Source organism: Ips typographus, linkage group LG4, assembly GCF_016097725.1.
Source record: "Ips typographus isolate SLU linkage group LG4, UJ_Ityp_2.0, whole genome shotgun sequence".
In the NCBI taxonomy this organism is placed as follows: Eukaryota; Metazoa; Arthropoda; class Insecta; order Coleoptera; family Curculionidae; genus Ips; species Ips typographus.
The window spans coordinates 12,082,321-12,103,632 of NC_138425.1; the positions used below are offsets into that span (position 1 = coordinate 12,082,321).

The 21,312-nt window shown below is 36.0% G+C and overlaps 2 protein-coding genes and 1 long non-coding RNA gene across 14 annotated transcripts in view; 2 read left to right on the top strand and 1 right to left on the bottom strand.

The window, feature by feature from the left end:
- The window catches only part of heph (polypyrimidine tract-binding protein 1 heph), a 128,306-nt gene that overhangs the window by 90,850 nt on the left and 16,144 nt on the right, over nt 1-21,312 (top strand). For 9 of the 12 annotated variants that reach the window (XM_081979223.1, XM_081979217.1, XM_081979218.1 and 6 more), the window contains 4 exons: nt 10,447-10,542; nt 11,818-12,006; nt 12,062-12,166; nt 16,454-16,495. In XM_081979223.1, coding sequence (XP_081835349.1) covers nt 10,447-10,542; nt 11,818-12,006; nt 12,062-12,166; nt 16,454-16,495 — 432 coding nt within the window. Of the gene's footprint in view, nt 1-6,231; nt 6,371-10,446; nt 10,543-11,817; nt 12,007-12,061; nt 12,167-16,453; nt 16,496-21,312 lie in introns of those variants that run through there. The other 3 variants (XM_081979219.1, XM_081979220.1, XM_081979221.1) reach the window with 2 other exon arrangements.
- On the top strand, nt 8,032-9,235 carry LOC145727764 (uncharacterized). Its single transcript, XM_081977582.1, has 2 exons — nt 8,032-8,863; nt 8,930-9,235. Exons 1-2 carry the CDS (start codon nt 8,661-8,663, stop codon nt 9,180-9,182), a joined length of 456 nt encoding a protein of 151 aa, XP_081833708.1. The 5' UTR covers nt 8,032-8,660; the 3' UTR covers nt 9,183-9,235.
- On the bottom strand, nt 20,247-21,007 carry LOC145728754 (uncharacterized). Its single transcript, XR_014178157.1, has 2 exons — nt 20,651-21,007; nt 20,247-20,511 (listed from the first exon to the last, which is right to left on the bottom strand). It is a non-coding gene; the product is annotated as an uncharacterized LOC145728754 (long non-coding RNA).

A 21,312-nucleotide genomic window follows, 5' to 3' on the forward strand; every position in this document is an offset into this window, starting at 1 on the left:
TTTTACAAAACAAAAACCAGAACAATTTTTATTATTTTTCCAAAAAAGTAGTAAGTTGAGAAGCATTTCTTAAAGATGTATAAACAATAAAACAAGCTGAACAAGAACTTTCAACCTTTCAGTTCATTGAAACTAGCAAATTTCTAATACATCATAATTTATTTCAAATAATTTTTGATAATTAAATTTGGATTAATTAAAAGCCTCTTCGGTGAAAAGGACCCCCTCGAAAAAGTGAAACTAACGCGTTCAAAGCGAAAAAAAGTGTGTCATTAGCAAACGGTTTTTTAACGCTAATTGAACTAATTAAAATATGCCTCTCCTTTGGGTCGTTAATTAGATTCATTCATAGGAGTTTGCAGTTTTACCTTTTCCTAACTGCAAATTTAACAAATTAGGAGGTATTCATAAATATTTAATTGGACGATTTTGTTTACGGATCGACGCCGTTTTGCACAAAACGCATTTGCGCAAATACTAATATTTCATCTGTTGTTTTATGAGATTAACAGCGCGGGGACCTCGGTGTTGTTTAAACAATTTTGTTTCCTACAATTTCGCAGTTTTAATTGCATTTTGAGCACTCACTCGACTCTACGGTCGTTGCAAATTTACACTTTTATATAATAAGCTAAACTTTCATACCGACAATTCGAAAAAGAAAACTTAGATTAGCAAACGCGAAAACTGACTTTTAGCATCAAAGCTGTTCGTATTTTCCAAATAAAATGCAATTTCCTCGACAGTGGAGGGCATTAAGTAAGCTCGGGGATCGTCGACAAGCATTATCTATTTGAGCTTAAAAAGAGGAAATAAAACGGGAGTTTAACTTCTTCTCTATATAAAACATTATACGCGGACCAATTACGTTCCGGCGGAAAAGTCCTTACCTACGACGATTTCTTCCTGGAAGTTTTACAGACAACCAGCTGCTCGATTTTTTTCAAACTCTAATAATATCAAAATGGTAATGTTAGTATAAAATTGTATTGTTTTATAACTATTATGAAGTAATTTCTTCTCCCAAATTAACAAAATTTGTTAATTTTATTAAATTTTTGAGAAGTGTAAACTGTATTGAAAAATGTGCTAATTTCATCTGCCTAAAAGAAATGACGTAACAAAAAAAGAACAATCGTACATTTAGTTTAATGCTTTTTTTCTGTAGGACTGACTGTTTTGATAGTGACTTTTACGAAAAGTAGTACCTTGACACTTATTACTTAAATGTTAAGTATATTAGAGTATGATTTAAGTCAATTACATTATCTTGGAAACTTGAAGAGCTGCTAGAGGGGCGATATGGTCATTTATCAGTTGGAATAAGCATAAAAAAGCACTTTTTTGAACATGAAAAAGCTACAGAGGCCAGTTTAACAGTTTAATTAGCCAGTTTAATTAATTTTGTAACATTTTTAAGAGAACTTGTTAAAAATTCGAAAAATGCAGTTTTTGTCAAAAGTGTAATTGGAAATTTTTTTAAAAAGCTCTAATAGTGGATTAAAACAGAATCAATTTAACCATCAGATATTAAAAAACAATTTTTGTCTATTTGTGTAGAGCTCGAATCAGATGAGAAAAGGCCACCGCATCATCAATGACGCAGTTTTTAAAACTATTTCTTTCTCCTTCTACAGTTGCCGTCGCATTAGATATAATCAGAGGCGTCCTATTAAAATATTCCCGAAAATATATTGTTAAGCGGTCAAAAAGCCACTTGGCAACGTAGTACGGTTTTTACTTGGACACAATTAAAACAGATGCGGCAGCGGCCAGGGACATTTGGACCTTTTTATATGCTTTTACTAGCCGGCACTCTAAACGGTGTTGCCAAGTTTAAAAAAATGTAGTGGCGGACAGGGAGACTTAGGGGGTTAGGTTAGGTTCCGTTTTAGTCTGGTGTTTTGGTTGTATTGTTGATGGTCGCAGTTGAAGTTCACATAGTGTTATGAATAAAAAACGTTATTTTGTCAAAATGTCTTTCAAAAAGGTTGGAAAGAAAGGTGTTATCATATACAGCCAAGGCCGTGAAATCGTCAGTAACGTCTTACAATTTATGAAGAAAGAAGCAGAAGGAGTTTCCATTCCTTTGAAAAACTTGTTGTCTTTTATTTTCTTTATTAAAAACGACGAAAATGTTTCATTTTACTGATAAAATAATAGCACGCCACTGACTGGCTGCAACAACTTGGAAAGTAACGAGAGCAGCAATATTTAAAGCGAGACGTACAGAGATCGTGACATCATCGTTTGATGACGCCTGTGGCCTTTTCTTAGCTGATTCGAGCTCTAGTTATTAACAGTGGTTAAATTGACCCCATATATCATTCCCGATCATAGTTTATTAATATTCAATATTTGAATGGACTTGGGACGACTGTTCATATGATGTTTTGGTATTTTTTTTAATTAAAACTGTGTTAATTAAACCCAAGCAAATACAATAAATTGCGCTTTATTAATATTATAAGCCAATATGTTTTCGCTGTTCATTTTAATAAAGGTTATGAAATTGCTTTTTTTGATTCGATATAGTCGCGTTACACTAGACCACACTATAGTTTTTGATGCGGAGTATTAATTTCCGATTTGAAATAAAACGGGGAAAAATTAAAATTTAATCGAGGTTGTTTATGGAAAACCGTCTGGAACAAATCACCTAATAAAAAGGGTATAAACATAACCAGGCAATCTTCCAGTCGAGCACTTTCTTTTCGGATCCAATTAAAATTTTAGTCTCCCCGAGCTTCGGAAGATAATTCCAGGTTTCCGGTTTGCATAAGAGGCTCTTATCCAGATGGATCGCTTCGAAATCAACTAGTTGCCGTATCGATTGCTCTCTCGCTCTCCTATAATAAGGAAAACATGCCTTGTCTAGCTTTAGCAGGAGAGGAGCGCGCCATTGTTCTCCCGATTTAATTTCCTGAAATTGCATCCACAACGTTTTCGTTGGATATTGTGTTAAATTTTGTTTAGATTTCGGTGTGTTTGCCAAGTTTGCGTTTGCGGCAACGTGTAGCTCTAACGCATTATTACACGAGCTGATAAAACAGCAATATTCAATCTCGACTCGGCTGAGCTCGCCTCTAAAACTAATTTTATAATTCGATAAGTCGAACGTGGAGCCAATTAAGCTTCAGCGAGCGTGCTAATTAAATTGTACATGTAGTTAGTTTGCTATAAAGTAGCTTAATTCCGTCTGTTTCCACCGAGCCGAAACGGGTTTGATGTTTAAAAAAGAACTAATTGCGGGGGAATAGAAAAATTCCGCTACCTGCCCTGTTTGGAAAGGCTGTTTTAAGCGAGAGGAACAATAATTAGAGAAATTAGTTGCCCATGACGAGCTGAATAAGGCTCCAGTTTAAGTTTATTTGGTTTTTTCTTTCATTTTTCAAAACTCCCCAGTTAAATTGAGATGAAAAGTAACTCACTTTTAAATATGAAAATTTTAAAGTTACAAAACACAATTGATATACGGAGTTTTTCAGAAAGTGTTTATCAAAATTAGGATGATGTCACACATTTTGAAAGACTATTTTCACAAAAATCAAGTTGATTTGACGTTGGTTGCGTTGGTAGCAATGACCATTGCCAATTATATACGAATGATTTTTGGGTATAATGTGTGATACATGTTATTCAGTTTAATCAAACAGGTGTCCAGCTTATCGACGTTTTGACGTTTTAAATCTAATATCGTGGAAATAATGAATTTTGAGATATTGGTTTCGTTATAAGGTTTTAGCACATTTTTGAGACTGTTAATTAATGTAATAAAACTGTTTTTTCACTTCACATCTCTATCCCCTTCACGTGATCATTTTAACATCTTTCTGATATTGCAAAATTGCATTTTCTTGACAGTTTAAACTGGATTTTGTGGCTCTAATGTCACGTGACCAATATGTCAATATTCATATGCAAAAATTTTCTCCAACAATTTCTCTCCATCAATTCCCACTTTGGCAACATTGGTTTTGTTGTGACGTTTGTTTGATTTTCTCTATAAAATTTGACACTTCTTAACAATTTTTAGTACACTAACTTAATTCACCCAACTTAAATTAAAACAGCAATATTAACGTAATGATAAGGGTTTGTAAAACTGCTAAGTTTGTTAATTTTGTGGATTCATTAAAAAGTTTCTCCAATCCTTCTCAAAACTTCGCCTGGGCTCCGATTCGTTATTAATTTTCGAATCGTCTTACGTACATCCCAACTTCCGAACAAAATAAATCCGACATTTCAAAAACGTAAATAATATAAAGTTCGGGGGGTTGGCGGGGAGTAGAAAGACGTCTGAAAATCCCCGATAACAGAAGCTACCACCGGTTTCCGGACAGGTAGACGATATTTCTGGAATAGCCGGATTGTTTCCAGAGTTTATTTTTGATAACGCAACGGCAACGTCTGTCCGGAGAAAATTCAACTTTTATTCTTTTTCTGTTTTGGGTGATGAAGTTTCATTTCATGTCGGGCGTAATCTGGCAAAACCGATTCGTCGGGATTAATTGAAACTTTTGCACTCTGGAATTATTATTATTTGTTTGGGAAATAATAATAAAATTCGAGTGTCGAGATTGCGTTTGGCTGTTTTCGTTGTTTCGCAGCTTATCGATTTGCCAAAAGCCATCAAAAGTGGAGTTTCATAATAAAGTTTACGATTCAAAATGTTTTGACGACCGTCCAAGTTTAAAGTCGACAAGGACGGTCTGTTGCTATTGTTTTATGCAGTCTAAACTCGGTTTTAAGTACTTCTCCCATACTAAAAGCTGTTATTTATTATATCCTACAAATCACAGTTAAAATTATCTTTCTGTTACTAACTTTGAATCAGAATCTTGTTTGTAACTTTGGTGGTAATACAGTTACGCCAATCAAACCACCCTCCCTAGTTCGAGAGAGGAAAAAATCATTCCTGAAAGGTGATTGCTTCAATCAAATCTTAATGAAGATTGACAAAGTGGTTTCCAAAAGTCACTAATTTCGTTTAATTTTATCAAGGCAGAGAGTTTTATTTGGTTGCCAGTACTTAACTGACAGATGCTGCTGTTTACACAGAAAAATCCGATTGCATTTATTCGATTTTCGAATGAGAGCATCCAAATGAAAGCGATTTAATAATCCAAAAAGCGCAAGCACACGTCCTCGACAATTACCGATAATGCTATCGAATATGCCCCAATAAAAAAAGGATACATTTTGTATGGAAGTGCAACGTGTTGAACGAGAGTGGTTTTTGCTAAAAACGTTAAGGAAATGTTTTCATTTTCTGATAAAAAGTTACCTTTCCGGTAAGACCCGCGAATTTATATTATCGATTCAAATTTATCCCCTTCCAGTTAGTCCAGAGTTTTAGTTCAAAGCGGTATCATCGTTATTACGGAAAATAATAATTGGATTTCTTTGAAACCCCCCATTATACAATGAAATTAATGAAACCGAAAATAAGGAAAATAGAAGTTTCTTAGATAGTCTCCTCACGGAATTTTTGTTTTTCACTAAACTCGATTACAGTCACTAATTGCAAGAAACTTTTTGCATCTTAAAATTAGTCACAATAAAATTTGTTTTTTTCAGTCCACTATTATTGGCTAAAATCTAGTTTTTTCTTGCTATTAAAATTGTCTAGGAACAAACCGGTCTAAATAATAAACAAATTAGCATCAAATCTATTTTTGATTGGTTCGACTTCCTGAAACAACAGCCTGATGCCATTAGACGTTCGCAGATGGCGGGCACATGCACGTTTTATACGCGATGCGCGTTTGTTTTTTCGATCGTCGGTTGTTTCTTTCGGTGGCCTTTTATAAACACGTGCCAGGTAATCCACCGCGCGTCAATCAAACGTCAACCCAAAAAATCCTACGGGAATTCTCTACCATGAACACTTCTATATTTAAAAAAAAGGGGAAAGGAAATTTTAAAAGTAAAAAATATAGGTATGTCAAATTAATATCTTCAGGAGTAACAATTCATGTTTTATTGTATAGTAATTAACCAGTAAGGAGGTTAGTCTAAAACTCTAAACGCTAAATGGTTTAGGGCTATATAACTAGTTGTGTATGGTCTAGTAACTAACATGCTCTATGGTTTTTATTTCACACGCAGCGATCTCTACGACTTCAAACTAGATCAAGTTGGCTCTTTGTCTTTTATTAATGTGCGAGTGAAATAGACACAGTTTGCAGAGTGCTTGATTGCAACCTGTCTTACGTCAAAATTGATTTTCAACAATTGACATTTATTTTTGAAAACTCTTAGTGTCGGCTGTTATTGCAATCCATGTAAATTTTTTAAAATTTCAAGATTTTTGCTGTATTTTCGTGCTGTTATGTTAGTCAGACCGGCGACAAAACGTGCCCGATGGGTGAGTTCACTTTGCTTAACTTAACTTCTCCGTTTATCGTTAAATATTGGAAGGGGCTTTGCGCATCATCAGGTTTCCGATATGTTTATGTTTTGTCATGCTATATTTGGCCGTAAAATTGGTAAAGAACTATCTCAACTAAGTTCTCCTTAAAGTACTGATGGGATTAGACAGGAAAAATATGTTGAGGTCAAGTAAAATAGTAGATTTATGCACGGGATGTGACACTATTTCTCTAACTAGATCACGTGACTGACGAACATCCGTCATGTTTGTTGTCGGACACATAATGTCAAAAATTACGTTATTCTGTTTTCTATTTACAAATTTAGTGCAAATCTCTGAACGATCTTGCTTCAATACCATTTGATAGAGCAGGATATACAATTATACTAGTTTTGCACTAAAGTTGCTAATTAATTGAAACATTTCATCAACTTAACTGGTCAGATTTACTCCAGAGTAAATGTGCAAATTGTCAAGTGTCAAGTATGATTTTCAATTACTACAATTAATTTTTACAGGAAGCAGAGTACTCTCAAGGGGAGTTTTGATAGAATGTGTCAGAAGAAACTGACAAGAGCAGGTTTGTGTCACATTCTGAATACTTCTCTCTTGGTAACTCCTTTCTCTCATTTCAAGAATACGCATCCACTGACGTCACAGTGACGTAACTTGACAGTTGGTCAAATTATGGTTTTGTCAAATTACGTTATCGTGATGTCACATCTCCTCTGCTCGCTCCATGGAGAGAAAAAACGAATACGGCTTTAAGCTTTAGCCTGAAACCTATTTGCCTATATTCGCATAGTAAGATATTTTGAATAACATTTCCACTATAGAAAAACTCTGAAGTTTCAGCTTTATTTAAATTCCACCTGTTGTAATTTCAATAAAGTTGAATCCAAGGCAGTGAAGTGAGCATTGAAGTTATTCTAATGAGTTGCAAAGGTAGAAAAACCGTTGAATAGTGGAAAAAAGCCATGACAACGAAACTTTTAGAAGGCATTTGTTTGGGAATAAAAAGGTTCGGAAAGTACTTTTTGTTTGGGGCTTGCAAGTTTACAAACAAGCATATGTACCTATAAAAGTTTAAATAAACGAGACGGCGCAAAGTTACGTTTTCGACTTTCCGAGAGTAAAGGGCGATTTGCGGTTTATTGTACAATTGTACATTAGCCTAATTTCATTATTTACAGTCTTTAGTTTCATCACCTGGAAAAAATCAGAAAAGAGAAAATACTAAACGTGTACTGTCCCTCCATGTACAAACGCCTTTTTAGGGCTCTTCTAAACGCTCGATGCAAATATAATTAAGTTTAATCGTCATCGTTAACAACTCTGGGTTTTTTAAAGTTCGTCCTTTTAACGACCCCGACGTTTAATCTCGGTTTTTGAGAGGTGCGGGATTACGGAAAATTACGAGAAAATGTGCTTAAAGTCAGGCCCTGAATGCTAATTAATATAAAGGGATGTGGGTTTTTTCAGCACTCTTTCTGGCGATTATTACCTATCTTTTTGTGTGGTTTTTTTTTTTTTAAAGGGCCTTTAAAAGGGTCCTGACGGTATCTGGTAAACGATCAACGTCACGATTCAGTTTCACTCGTTTACAAACAAAACGACTTTGTTAAGTTTACGTTTTTATCTCTGTCTGGTTATGACGTGACCATGAGAACCAGGTCGAAAAAAGATGCCAGCTCGGTCGACATATGCAAATTTATCTCGATACCGTTCGGGCGAATCAAAAATAGAGCTCGCATAAAACGGGACCGCGAGGCATTTAACTCCTCGGGGGAGCCCTTCGTCTCCAATCGGATTTTCCTTGAATCCAGAACATAAATCCTTCGCCTTTTCCGCACCAGCGGCTCCTTCTTCGTGCGTCTCCCGTCGTTCCGGGACATCATTTACATTTGTTCCACTTTTGTCTCGTTCCGGCGTGGATATTCGCGGATTGCTGATTTAGGAACGTCGCCCTTAATAGTCGGGTTTTTGTGTTTGCCCGTTTCGTTATTATCGAGCCCCCAAATCCTGGATTATGGCCATTTAATACAGGTTTCGTCGAAGAAAGGAAAGGGGATAGAATCTCGCTAATCATTTATACTTAAATGGACTTTCTCTTCCGAGACAAATTTGTATGGTTTTCTGTTATTGAGGGTCCAAATAAAGACGGTTAATTTATCATAACAGAGGAAATGTGAAGACATTTGACAATGTGGTTGATTATTGTCAAAAATATTGGCTTGACATCAAGCTAAAACTAATCATTTGACTGTATAATTTAAAATTTGCAATGAACGACGAAGTGCTGCAACATCACTTTGATGAAGTATTCGGCGCTCTACAAGACCGAGAAAATTTCGAAATTTTCACCAAACTGAAACCAACCAGCCAGCCTAGGGTGAAAAGAACCTTCTTCAAAATTGTCACCCCCTCGCAGGTGAATTCAGGTGGTTCTATTGAAGACGCGGAAGTGCAGGGGCGCGTACCCAAAAGGTTCACTTTTCACACCCCCTATGATTGCCGAAGCACTTGCACCGTGAAAGCTAGGGCTGTTTTCAGACCAAAGTCGCCCAGAGTGATCAATTCTAGGCCTATGTCGCCCAGGTTTTTTCCAAGAAGTCCAGCTGGTTCTAGGCCAATGTCTCCACAGCCGGTTACCTCCAGCTCGATGGGGAGTACGTCCAGGTATTGTTCGTTGAGGGAGGATACCAGCGATGTTCTTGGGGAATGTCGTCATTGCGGACGGTACTTTCTAGGAGACTACTTGGTGATTCATGAAGATAAGTGTAGCGAGGAGGCTTGTGAATTTTAGAGTTTTATAGAAATTGTCAGTTGGTTGGTATAATAAAAATTAATTTTGTTTAACTGTAACTTAAAAATTTTTCGAGTTTAGCTAGACGAGTTTAACAATCGAATTTCAAACTCCCAAAACTCCCGCTAGCCCTTTCAGGCGTAACAGACGTTACATTAGCGTTTGAATAGGCCCATTTGCCGCGTTATTATTCAAAATACCTCCAGCACGATGGAAGCAACAGCGTTTCCCAGTCACGAAAAGGAGTTTTAAGTCAACACGCTCACCTTTCTAGTTCAGTTCGGAAGTTTGCCGCGTCCCCTGGAAAAAGGAAAACGAAATTTTGCTTTCAAACTGTTGACTCCTCGGCGAACTTTCCGCCGATAAAGCCACCGATATGTATATTTTTGTTAAAAGCTTATTCGCATTCTTTGTTTCTGTGTTTTTCTTTCTGAAACCTGAAAGTTTTGTCTTGGGTGTGTATGTAAAAAAGTGTTTGTCAATGCAATAATCACCTATTTGTTGGCAAATGTATGCAACTAGGGAAAACTTCGTGTCGCAAAGGGGTTGACCTCAAAAAGGGGGATGATAAATTTACACGAAGTTGCCGGCAAAGCACGGAGCGCGTTTCTCTTCCGAGATCGTTCTCAATATGCGCCTCTAGCAAGGGTAAAAGCCTTTTGACTATATTTAAGTAAATAAAAGTGTGCTCCGGATGCAAAAATAGCGAAAAGAGATCGGTTTCAAAGTGAACGTATATATTCTAAACCTTCAGAGGATGTACGCCTGACGTCCTAAATTTACAGCCGCTAAAATTTCTTCTTTTCATATTTCTTTGCACTTTGCCTATGCATTGTTTTTTAACCAGAACCGAAATCCATACAGCCTAAATTCCAATATTTTATATTCTACAAGTCCTTACAGAGAAAATCCAAAGCCATTTATAATCCGGGTCTTAACAAGTGCTTACATCTGCATCTGAAAGATTTCCCTTGAATGGACCGTTTAAATCGAACGAGGGATCAGTTTTTCATCGAGCCGAGCTAGTACATACAACCTAAAGGAATCCTTTTTAGTCCTGCAAGCCAAATATGAAATATCTGGCTCTTTTGTGAACCGTCGACGTATTTGTAGTCGTCCTCTATATTTATAAGACCTTCCGTCTCGTAAATCCTTTACTAAATCCATCAGATTTTTATATTTTCCCCGCTTCGAAAAATACTCCTTTCGATTTGATCTATCTCGCCAATACATCTTATCTAGTGTTTTTTTTATTGTGTTTCAGAGAGGTAGTGACGAACTGCTTTCGCAATCTAGTGTCTCAGTGATGGCTCCCTCAGCGACCCACGCCGATAACAACAATCAAGAAAACGCTAAAAAAGTAAGTATTTTGTTGTATAGAATCATGTGATGGTCATAGTCACAAAGTGATGATGATTTTAAAATAAAAGTATCTACGGTGTATCCACCATTAGTCAAGAATTGTCTGGTATTGTGTCTTTGTTGAGTGATATCATCAACATTATCAGTTACAGTTAGCTCAAAAAACCACAACATGTAATACAATAATGTACGCTAAACACAATTACAACATCAATTAACAATATATCTCCAAAACAATGACATATTCCGGTTGACCACCGCATAATTCCCCAGCATTAAGATCGTTTTGACCCTCATTTGACGCATATTCAGGCCGTACCCGGGAGTAATCGGGACCCATCCTATATAGAACGTTCCCGACTATAAACAATGGGCCTGCGTTGACATATTCATAACCTATTTTATTGCGTGAACACGAACGGACGTTCCTCCGGGGTATTGCCTCATCATTATGCAGCCGAAGGAAACAATTAAGGCCACGTATTTATGCAACTATATAAACATTAGCTGGTTGCAATGTTGTATTAGGCCGTAGGCTTCGGTTTACTTTTCGGCCATGGTTTCCTATTACCAGACCTCGAGGGTTAACCTAGTGCAGGGTTTAGTTCATTGAGGTTATGTTAGTTTTGTATTACTAAGTGCGGTTTCCAAATAGTTCTCGAAGGGCAGGTGTAGTGCTAATTATTCACTGCTACTCAAAGTTGATGTGGCAACTTGGCAAAAGTTAACTGTTTCTGTAAAGTATACTCCTACCGTGTAATTTCATTTTTTTTTTTCAAATATAATTAACGGATATAAAGAAAATCTATACCAACTTTTGTCTAGCCAACACCTGAGCGGTGATTAGAGGCAACCAAGTAATAGCTTCAGTCACGGACTATTGTCGTTTGCGTCGTTGCAATCGGAGGGGCCCTATTTTTCAGTAGTAATCCAAACGAACAACCAATACACAATAGAACTTTATCAATTCAGTTCTTCGCGGTCGCAGAACTTTTTAATGATTACTACCTCTTATAACGACCACTCGTATTACGAGGGAGTTAGTACGTAACATCTTGGCTTTTGGGAAACCGCGACGAGTTTAGATAACGGCAACCAAATCCGCTTTATCCGGAAACTAAACGGTTGTATAGCCCTATATAAACCCGACTCCCGGGGGGTTTTAATGGAAATATGCGAGCGCAACGAGTTGGAGGTGAATATTTTATCTCCAGCTCTTTGGCTAGTCGTTTTAAGAATTAGATTGGGTTTTAACAATGTTTTCTCGCAACAGGTAAAGCTGGAGCAGAACGTAGGGAAACCCTCCAGGGTGATCCATATCAGGAACATCCCATCTGATGTCAGCGAAGCTGAAATCATCCACTTGGGTCTACCTTTTGGTCGTGTAACCAATGTTCTTGTCCTTAAAGGCAAAAATCAAGCGTTTTTGGAGATGGGAGATGAAGCTTCCGCTACCAGCATGGTAATTCCCACTACTTTTATAATTTAACAATAAAATAAATTACGGTTTCCTGTAGGTGTCATATTTTGGTGGTTCAGTGGCGCAGCTTCGGGGCAGATCTGTATACGTCCAGTACTCCAATCACAAAGAGCTGAAGACTGACCAAACACATTCGAATGCGGTAAGTTTACCCGTTATAATGTATAATTTATTCACTTTGATATAACAACAAAAGGGGGGAGAACAAGAAGTTTGCAACATGTGAAAACAATACGCTAAACTCCCTGTATTATATACATGTGCCGGTCGGTTTCACCCTCACCCTTAATAAAGTTATTTCATTATAACAATTTTCGACATAGCTTTGAATACGCGTTGAGAGGGGGGTTTGTTTTCGTACGTTTAAAGGGAACGAAGGATATGTAACTGACATGCGAAAGATATTTCAAATATTTCAGTGACAAGATAATGTCTTGAACGAATAATAGCAAACAAAAATTTTGAAATTGAGCATAAGGTCGGAATTAAACCGAATATTGCTAAATAATTTTTGATATAAAAGAGTTGACAATTGACTAAGAAAATTGAGCTAGCTTGATATTTGACATCTCAAAAATAAGCCTATTTGATAGTACAGGTTGGATTGTTTGTTTTATTTTACACTGTTGCTCTAAAGGGGTTCGTTCATACCCTCAAATATATAAAGTCCATAGTTGGAGAAGTTTAAATAAACAGGGTGTCCCTGAAATGACTGTACAATGACAGTACTGTGAGGGGAAATAATAAAAATTACTTGTGGCTCGTAAATAAAAGTTTGTATTTTTGTTACCCCTGTATCAATTACTTTAATAATTCATTTGCTACTAACTTAATTTTTTTACCTCTTGCCAAATTATTGCCAGGCATTTAGGTTTTCCTAAAAAAATGCAATACTTTGCAACTCATTACTAAACGTTAAACCGAGAGAACTTCCAATTAGCTAAACTTTATAACAAATATTCACTGTTTTACTATGTGCTGAAGAGAATTTGAATTGTTTTTTTGTCTAACTCATTGATAATTATTGTGTATGTTTTTGTTTGTTTCGGTCAAAAATTTAGTGATGAGTTACAAGGAATTGTACTTCTTTTTAGGAAAACTGTATATCAGAAAACTGAAAACTTTATACAGGGTGGTCCAGTTTTAAATGTCAATAGTCCACTATCCGATAATTTATCAAAAAATAAGTTGACATGCATTGTGTCATTTTGCTGGAAAACGCTTCCTAAGGAAAATACAGTTTTCCAAAATTTAGTTAAAAAAATTATTTTTTTGCTATAACTGTGTTGATTTTAATCAAATTTTGAATAAGTCCTTATGAAATGAATGCACATTATGTGATGTGAATGACGTTGTCAAACTTGTTAAGTAGCATAGATGCACATGGGAGTGGTGTTCGTTTTTCCACTCTTACTTATCTGATTTTCTGCGCTGACTGGATATTTGACTTGGAATTTCTTTGTTCAATTTAAAGAAAGATGTATCTCCTATAACTCCTTTTACGAGTTTGTTACAGCAAACTTATTGGGACCATAATTAAAAATAAAGAAGATTAAATAAATAAATAATTAAATAATCAATTATCATTCCTTTGAGCGAAGTCCAGAGGTATAAAACTTAATGTAGCTCAAAATAAGTGAACCAATTCTATTGTACCGACACGGATAGCTTGAAACTTACTTTGTCAAGTAATGAGTATCAATTTTATAAGTACCAATTAACATAAATTACTAACGTAAAATTACTTCAACGGTCTCAGAATTATAACGAAAAATAACGATTTTTGAAGCTGAACTTTGGAGGGCAGTATCTTCCTGGGAACGAATTCTTCTAAAAAATGACAGCATGAATGTCTTTTGGGTTTTGATACGTAAAAACTCAATTATCTCGTAAACGAAGTATCGGTTAAGAATTTTGCCAGATATACTTTCTGTTCCAAATAGAACAAGGAATTTAAGACACTACACAATTATGAGAAACGTCATCAACATCACATAATGAGTATTATATTCACATTGTTTCAAATATGATCAAAATTGCTTCAATGGTCTGACAGTTCCAACGATTTTTTAAACTGAAATTTGGGGGACTGTTTCTTTCTTAGAAACGAGTTTTTACAAGAATGACATAATACATGTCAACTTATTTTTTTTGGGCTATCGAATGGTGAATTATTGACATTTAAAACTGGACCACCTTGTATATTTGAGGGATTGAAAGAACCCCTTTAAAGCAACAGTGTGGAATAAAGCAAACAATCCGAACCGAGATACAATCAATTCTCTATCATTTTTCATTGTGTCGCAGTTGTGCGTGAAACTTTTCTTTTGACCAGTCGGTTTGTATCGGGAGTGAAAAAACCGGCTTTCATGTGAGCAAATATCGTCACGCGATAAAACTAGGAACTAAAATTGTATATATCGTTATGTTTAGGAAGTGTGCCGAGAACAAAGTTTTTGTCGCCCGTAATGCGGCCGCTAAAAGCTTTTGCCGCCTCAATTTTGTTTCGTGTTGTATGTCTCCCTCGCTCTGTGTTCGTTTTAGCCAAAGACAATTAGGACGACATCAGGTTTTGTTACTTTCCCCGTTTTGTTTCCAGATGTGGTTCTGAAGCTTTTTCATGTCATCGATTTTGTCCAGCTTTGCGATACTATTTAAAAGTCGATTACGTCTAGCCGGCATAATAGCAATTGATCGTCATTCCATTATTTTTACGCTTATTATTAAACGTTCCATTAAACGGGAAACCCCACCAAAGATTGCTTTCAAAAATGCAGTTTACAGGGGGGGCATAAAATGTAACGTTAAGTCACTAAAAATAAGTGCGTGATTTTACGAGTTCCGTGAACAGGTTTGATATGGTCTTTTGGTTAGGATATGGATAATAAATTTTTCCTTACAGTCCTAATTTCAGTCCTACAGTCTAGCTAACTTTGACTTAAAAATACACGAAACTCTGTCAAAAATTACGAATGTTAATAAACTAAGTCAACTGCAATAAAAAGGGGGAGAATAAAACGCATACCTAGATCCGCGATTTAAAATTTCATTAGGGTCTTTTGTTCCCCTTTTGGGGGTCTCCACGTCACACACATCCCGACGCAATCTCCTCTATTATTTCTCGTTCTTCGTCTCTTGCCGCCGCACCGTTCCCCGTTAAATTATCTCATTCTCTCATACATCCTCCACGGGTAACGTTCCGGTAATGACGAAAATAAAAGAAAACGGAAAAGGGAAAAAATGTTCAACACCCTTCCGATCGCTGGCGGAGTAGACGTGCATGGCTACTTTTTAAAGGGCCATTGTCGATAAATTACCTTCGTCGATGGGCGTCCGGTAATAACGAAAATACTCCAGTTAGCAGTAGGCCTCGGGAATTAATCGCTTATACGTTTCTGGAGATGAACACATTCAACTCACGTTTCACTCTCGTCTTATCAGATTAATTTCGAGTTTCTCTTGAAGAAATCGGAATTTTCGTAGACAACACGTCATTCAGTAGGTTATCACTTGATCTCCAGTGCAATGAATATGATGCTCTAATGATTCATCTTGTTTATACAATTGTTAATTCAGTTGTTCTATCCCTGCAAAACTGGCACGTTCAACCCAATCAAAGTTATCTACAAGAAACAAGAAATTTACATAAAAAGTATTAATTTTGATTATAGCCTTTACTAACCTCATATCATAATGATGATATAAGATCAATATTAGTCATCAGTTAATAACTTAACAATTATTCATCATATTTCTTTCTATCATCTAAATACCGCACTGACAGACATTATCCAGATTTGATCCAATCGAGCAACTGGAGATTTATCCATCAAGTTTTGAATGTGATTGACGTAGTCGTGTCCCCCACTGTTGCGATCCGAAGCAAAACGACGCCCCTATGCTTTTTTGTCGATTAATTGTCATTCAATAATAAATGACTGGGTGGTTTGAGAAAAATCGTAATGTTTTGAAAATCGATAATCATCGTCAGGGAAATTATTAACGACTCTATTTACTCCGATCGAGCCGGTTCGTTCCTCTTTTTACTCCCTAATGTGTGTTTTTCTGGGTTTGAGCCCTTTCAGCCTGATTCACTTTTATTAAATTATTAATGCGTTCTCGGCTGCTCAAAGTGTTCTGTTCGCTCTTTATTGCGCTTTTCGGGAAACTACATTGATGATTTTTCCTGTGACGCGACGAACCGGATTATATACACACACTGACTGTTTTTTTTTATTCCCCCTTTTTATTATTTACCCTCTGGTTGTTCAATTATTTATAAGTGTCTGTCTCGAAAATTTATATACCTGCAAAGGCCTAGTTCTGTAAATTGCGTGGTCCAAGTTACCCACATAAGTAATAATTTAGGGAGCTTGATAAAACCGAGTTAGAAAGCTTTAATATCTGTTTTTCTTTTATTTGCTTTCAGGTAAGTGCCTCTTCAGCTTTGGGACTTGGCTTAACAGTTTCGGTGAGTTTAAAATTTCCCAGTCAGTTATTTAAATCAGTCCCGGACCCGCGGCTGTCCCTAATTGAGGTAATTTCGAAATTAATAAACTAGCGAGGAACGAGGAAATGAGGCCCTAATAAATAAGCCCCCTCCCCCTCGGGCAAATAAAATCTCATCCCGCTAAGTCCTCATATTTATATAAATTAATTTAAATTTTTTACGAGCGTAAAATTATACGGTTTAGATAGGGGGGATGGTTATTAAATTTCGTATTCTGGTTAAGCGGCGTGCAATATCCGTTTTTAAAAATAATTAGGTTAACGTTACGGGCAGAGCAAAATTTTGCTGAAAGTGTAATGTGGGAGTTTCCGACTTAATATATTCTAATTTGACTGTGGGAAAGAAAAATCTCCTCGTCAAATTTAAGCGGGGGACTTTTCCGGAAATTTTGAAACTGGAAACTAGTAATGGGACAGAAATACAATTCATGTATTTTCCGAGAAAACTGCGCTTTATAGGCCTTTGAAATAGAACAAACATCCGTTTCAGCATTTGTAGCTAGTCGTAAAAGCGACTGACGTCTGTAGTTGTAGTTAGTTAGGACCGCATAAAAGCTTTCAAAGTGTCGAGCAGATCTGGAAAGTTTATACAGAGTGTCCAGATAAGTATAACAAGCTCAAGAGTGAAGTTCTGGATGTTTTTGTAAACTACGCAAATCACCAGAGACCTTTTGAGGCTCAAAATACCTCCCTATAGAGCGTCTTCCTAGAATTTTGAATAACAAGTCTCCACCTTGTCTAGTCATTTTACGAGGTGTATATAAAATCTACCCTCCATAAAACTACCTGCTTGCGAAAAATATGCTCTTTTAATATTGATTTAAAATACGCTTTGCACGAAAGTGCTAATTTTAAGGTGTATAAAACTGAATTTGCATTACTTTATATGAAATATGTAGTTGTTGGATTACTTTCTGGTTTAAAACATAAATTTAACGAATATTTCTGTAATTTAATTCCTAGGATTTAGCACTCTTACCACGTATTTGTTTTTTAACTTTATTCACGTGTAATAATTATTATTGAAAATTTCCAACATTGCCCCAGTTTCTTTTAAAATAATTTTTCATAAATCTGAAATCATCCCAAAACCTCTATTTACAACTTTACCAGTTTTCTGTCGTAACTCGCCAGTTTTAGTGAAAATTTATTGCAAAAAAGTACAAAAAAATCAGAACAAACTTTTGCTCGTAACTCCCAAAAACCCTAAATAACAATACTCTATAAAGTTTAATTCTCCTCCCGTTTTAAGCCGTTTTAAAAGTATAACCCTTCCTTAGCAAGGTCTTTTCCGTTTAGAAGCCCTCGGGGGTGTGGGCGGGGTAGTGAGATTATCTTAACAAAGTGGTTCGCTTGAATTTCTTTTTAAATCTTGTCAGGATTATTGGAGTTTATGGGGAACATTAAAACTTTTGAATTAAATTAATTTTGGGCGGTAATCAGTTGAAAACACTGTCGGAAATTCGTTTGATTGTGATGAAAAGTAGCGTCTAGTAAAACCTGAAAAATTATAGTTTAATATAGAAACACTGCCGAAATATTGCGCTCATAAACTGGAATATAAATTCTTAATTTATAGCTTTGTTTGCGAACTGAAACCGAATCCCGTCGTCTCTCCCACTAAAAACAAGCGACGATAACTTACGGCGGTTTCTCCCCCTTTCTCCAATTTTCAGGCAATTAAATCGGGAGAAACACAATCGAGCGGGCCTCGTCGAACCGCCAGAGGGCCCATTTAATAAATAATACGTTTTAAGGTGAGAGAATTGTATTGCGGATTGCCGTCATCGAAGGAATACGTCATCCGGACAAGAAAACAATGCAAGAGCCCAAGGAGGCTGCCCGTTAAAATATTCAAGCCCACTTTTATTGTTCTCCTTCTCTTTGTTTTTTGTCGTTGTGTATCTTCATATTGTTCGCGCCAAGCTTTGAGCTTTCAATTGTTTTTCTTCTCCGTCTCTTAGATTAGCATGTGATCCGGCTTTTAAGTGGTCCCAGAAAATCCTAGTTAAACGACGTTATTAACTACTTTACACTAAAAACACTCTTTGGGTCCGTACGGGAACAAGATCATAATAATATCTTTGTTAGTGGCGCCGCTAGAAAACGATCTTCCATTAACCCGAGGCATTGTTCGGGGAACAAAGCGGATTCGCCTTATATAATAGCCCCCCCCCAACACCCTCACTCCTACACCTTTTCCAACCCCCTCACTCCTTTCGAGAGATATATTTTTATTTCTTTATAACGGTTTTATTTCGTCCAAGTTATTAAACAATTAAGTAGATTTCTCAGGGGATGGAATATTTATTCTTGAAAGTTAAATACCCTCGTTAAATCGCAGTAGCGCGCCACCTCAAATCAATTTGAGGCTTTTTAGGGGTGTCTGAAGCTCATTAGTTTAATCCTCCCTTGTTCGGTTTGTACCGTTTCTGCGATAAGTAATGATGCGTCGTTTTGGAGGCCGACCGATTTGAATCCAAAAACGACAACACGATTTTATCTTGATGAGCATCAAGTCCAAAAAAATATACATCATAATCCTGCGAAGTATATGATGGACAGTTTTTCAGAACGTTAGCCTCTAATAAAAATCTATTCGCGAGAGTAAAACATGGATGATCCCCTTTCGTGACGTGTAACGCGTCAAACCATTAACTAAAATTTACTTTTTAAAAGGGGGGAAATTTTTAGATCCCACCAGACTAGGAATATTGACAAGATAAATAATGCGAATACGTAAAGCGTGGGAAAATCACACTAATGGAAGATAAATGACCGCGTGTCACGGTTTATGAATTGCCATTTTTTCGTAAACTGCCAGCTTTCAGTACGTCGCTGATAATTAATATTTGTGTGTAGCTAATGTTTTTTTCTCCACAAAACTAAGTTTTATTATGCGAACTATGAAGGCTTTTCAATAGGGCTTGTCATACAGGGTGTCTAAAAAGTCTGAAATATTGCAAATATCACGTTTTTCTCAAAGTATTGTTACAGTAAATAACAGCGCATGACGTGGTGAAAAATGAGGTATACAGGGTTAGTTACAAAGTATACATAGCTTTTTCAATTTATATCGAACACCCTGTATATGACTTTACACCATTTACACATGTAGTTTAGAAAGCGTCAGTTCAATTTTAGAAACCATAAGATAGATTTAAAAAATATCACTTGTATTTCAGAAAAGGTACTTTCAATTTTAGAATAACTTTGATTTTCGAAATTGCAATTTGTATTTCAGATTAGTCACTTGTATTATAGAAAAGAGCAGTTGGATTTTAGACATGGTCATTTGTAATTTGGAAAATTAAAGTTGAGCAAAAAAAGTAAATAGTTTAACGAATATTTTTAATAACATTGTGGTTTAAGCAGTTCAATGAAAAATCAATTTATCTCGAAAACCGTTTATTTTATCGAAATAAAGAAAGAGTACAATTTTTCGATAAAAATGTCAAGAGTATATACATTAATGGCGTTTGCAGCTGAAAATAATGGCAGCTGTCAAAGTTTAAGCAAATTGTGTCTTAGGTCCAGTTAGTTCCTGCCTTTCGAAGACGAGATACCTGGTTTTCATGTCAAATAGAAACAATCTTTCAATAAACCATTAAACCCAATAATCCTTACAATATACAAAGTGTTTCAAAAGTTACGGCCAAAAACGTTAATTGGAAGGCAGTTCTTTGGGGCTCGATATTTCTCTTGGGAACGAGTTTAAAAAAAATTATACAGTGCGTTTTTTTTAACGCGCAACATAGGATTTCACGTGTTAAATTTTTAAGCCCATGTTAGACCATGTTATTTTGGAACTACAAGTATAAAACTTGACGGGTGGCTGTTTCGTACCCTGAAGCTTAAGTAAGTTTACCAATTCGGCCTAAAAAGTGTTAAAAAGCTTGCAAAAAATCATCTTTTTTCGAAAAGGTTTTATCGTTTCATACTCCCTGTATGCATTGTTGTTCTTTGTTGTTTTTGATACTGGCACGGCAGGTAGCAGGTAAAATTTGGCGTAGAAAGTAAAACAGGGTGATCATTAACTTTATATCAAGAAATTTAAGAACAAAAGAAGTCTTTTTATAAGTGAATTGTTCAAAGTGACCTCCGTTTGAAGCCAAACAGTATTCCAAACAATCATAAAATGCCCTTTTGACGTTCAAAAGATGTCGGGTCGTGATGCAGTCAAAATATGTCACTTTACCTGCTACCTGCCCTGCCAGTATAAAAACAACAAGGAACAACAATGCATACAGGGAGTATGGAACGATAAAATCTTTTCGAAAAAAAATGATTTTTTTCCAGTTTTTAATCACTTTTTAGACCAAATTGGTAGACTTACTTAAGCTTCAGGGTACTAAAGACACACCAGTCAAGTTATAGACTTGTAGTTCCAAAATAAAATGGTCTAACATGGGCTTAAAAATTTAACACGTAAAATCCTATGTTGCGCGTTAAAAAAAACGCACTGTATGACCAAATCGTATTATTTTACCTCCCCTGTATGCCTCCGAGAGATTGTCATATAGTTACGGGACACCCTGTATATTTTATATAAATTAATACTCCCGATGGGCGGGTTTTTTTGCTTCAAGTAATATTAAAAAAAACTAATAACCACATAGAAACACAAAAAATTCTGAAATTGAAATATCGCGTTCTAAAATACAAGTGACTTTTTCTGAAATACAAGTGACGAATCTGAAATACAACTTACGTTTTCTAAAACCAAATTTACGATAATGAAATACATGTTATAGATTCTGAAATCCAACTTATATTTTT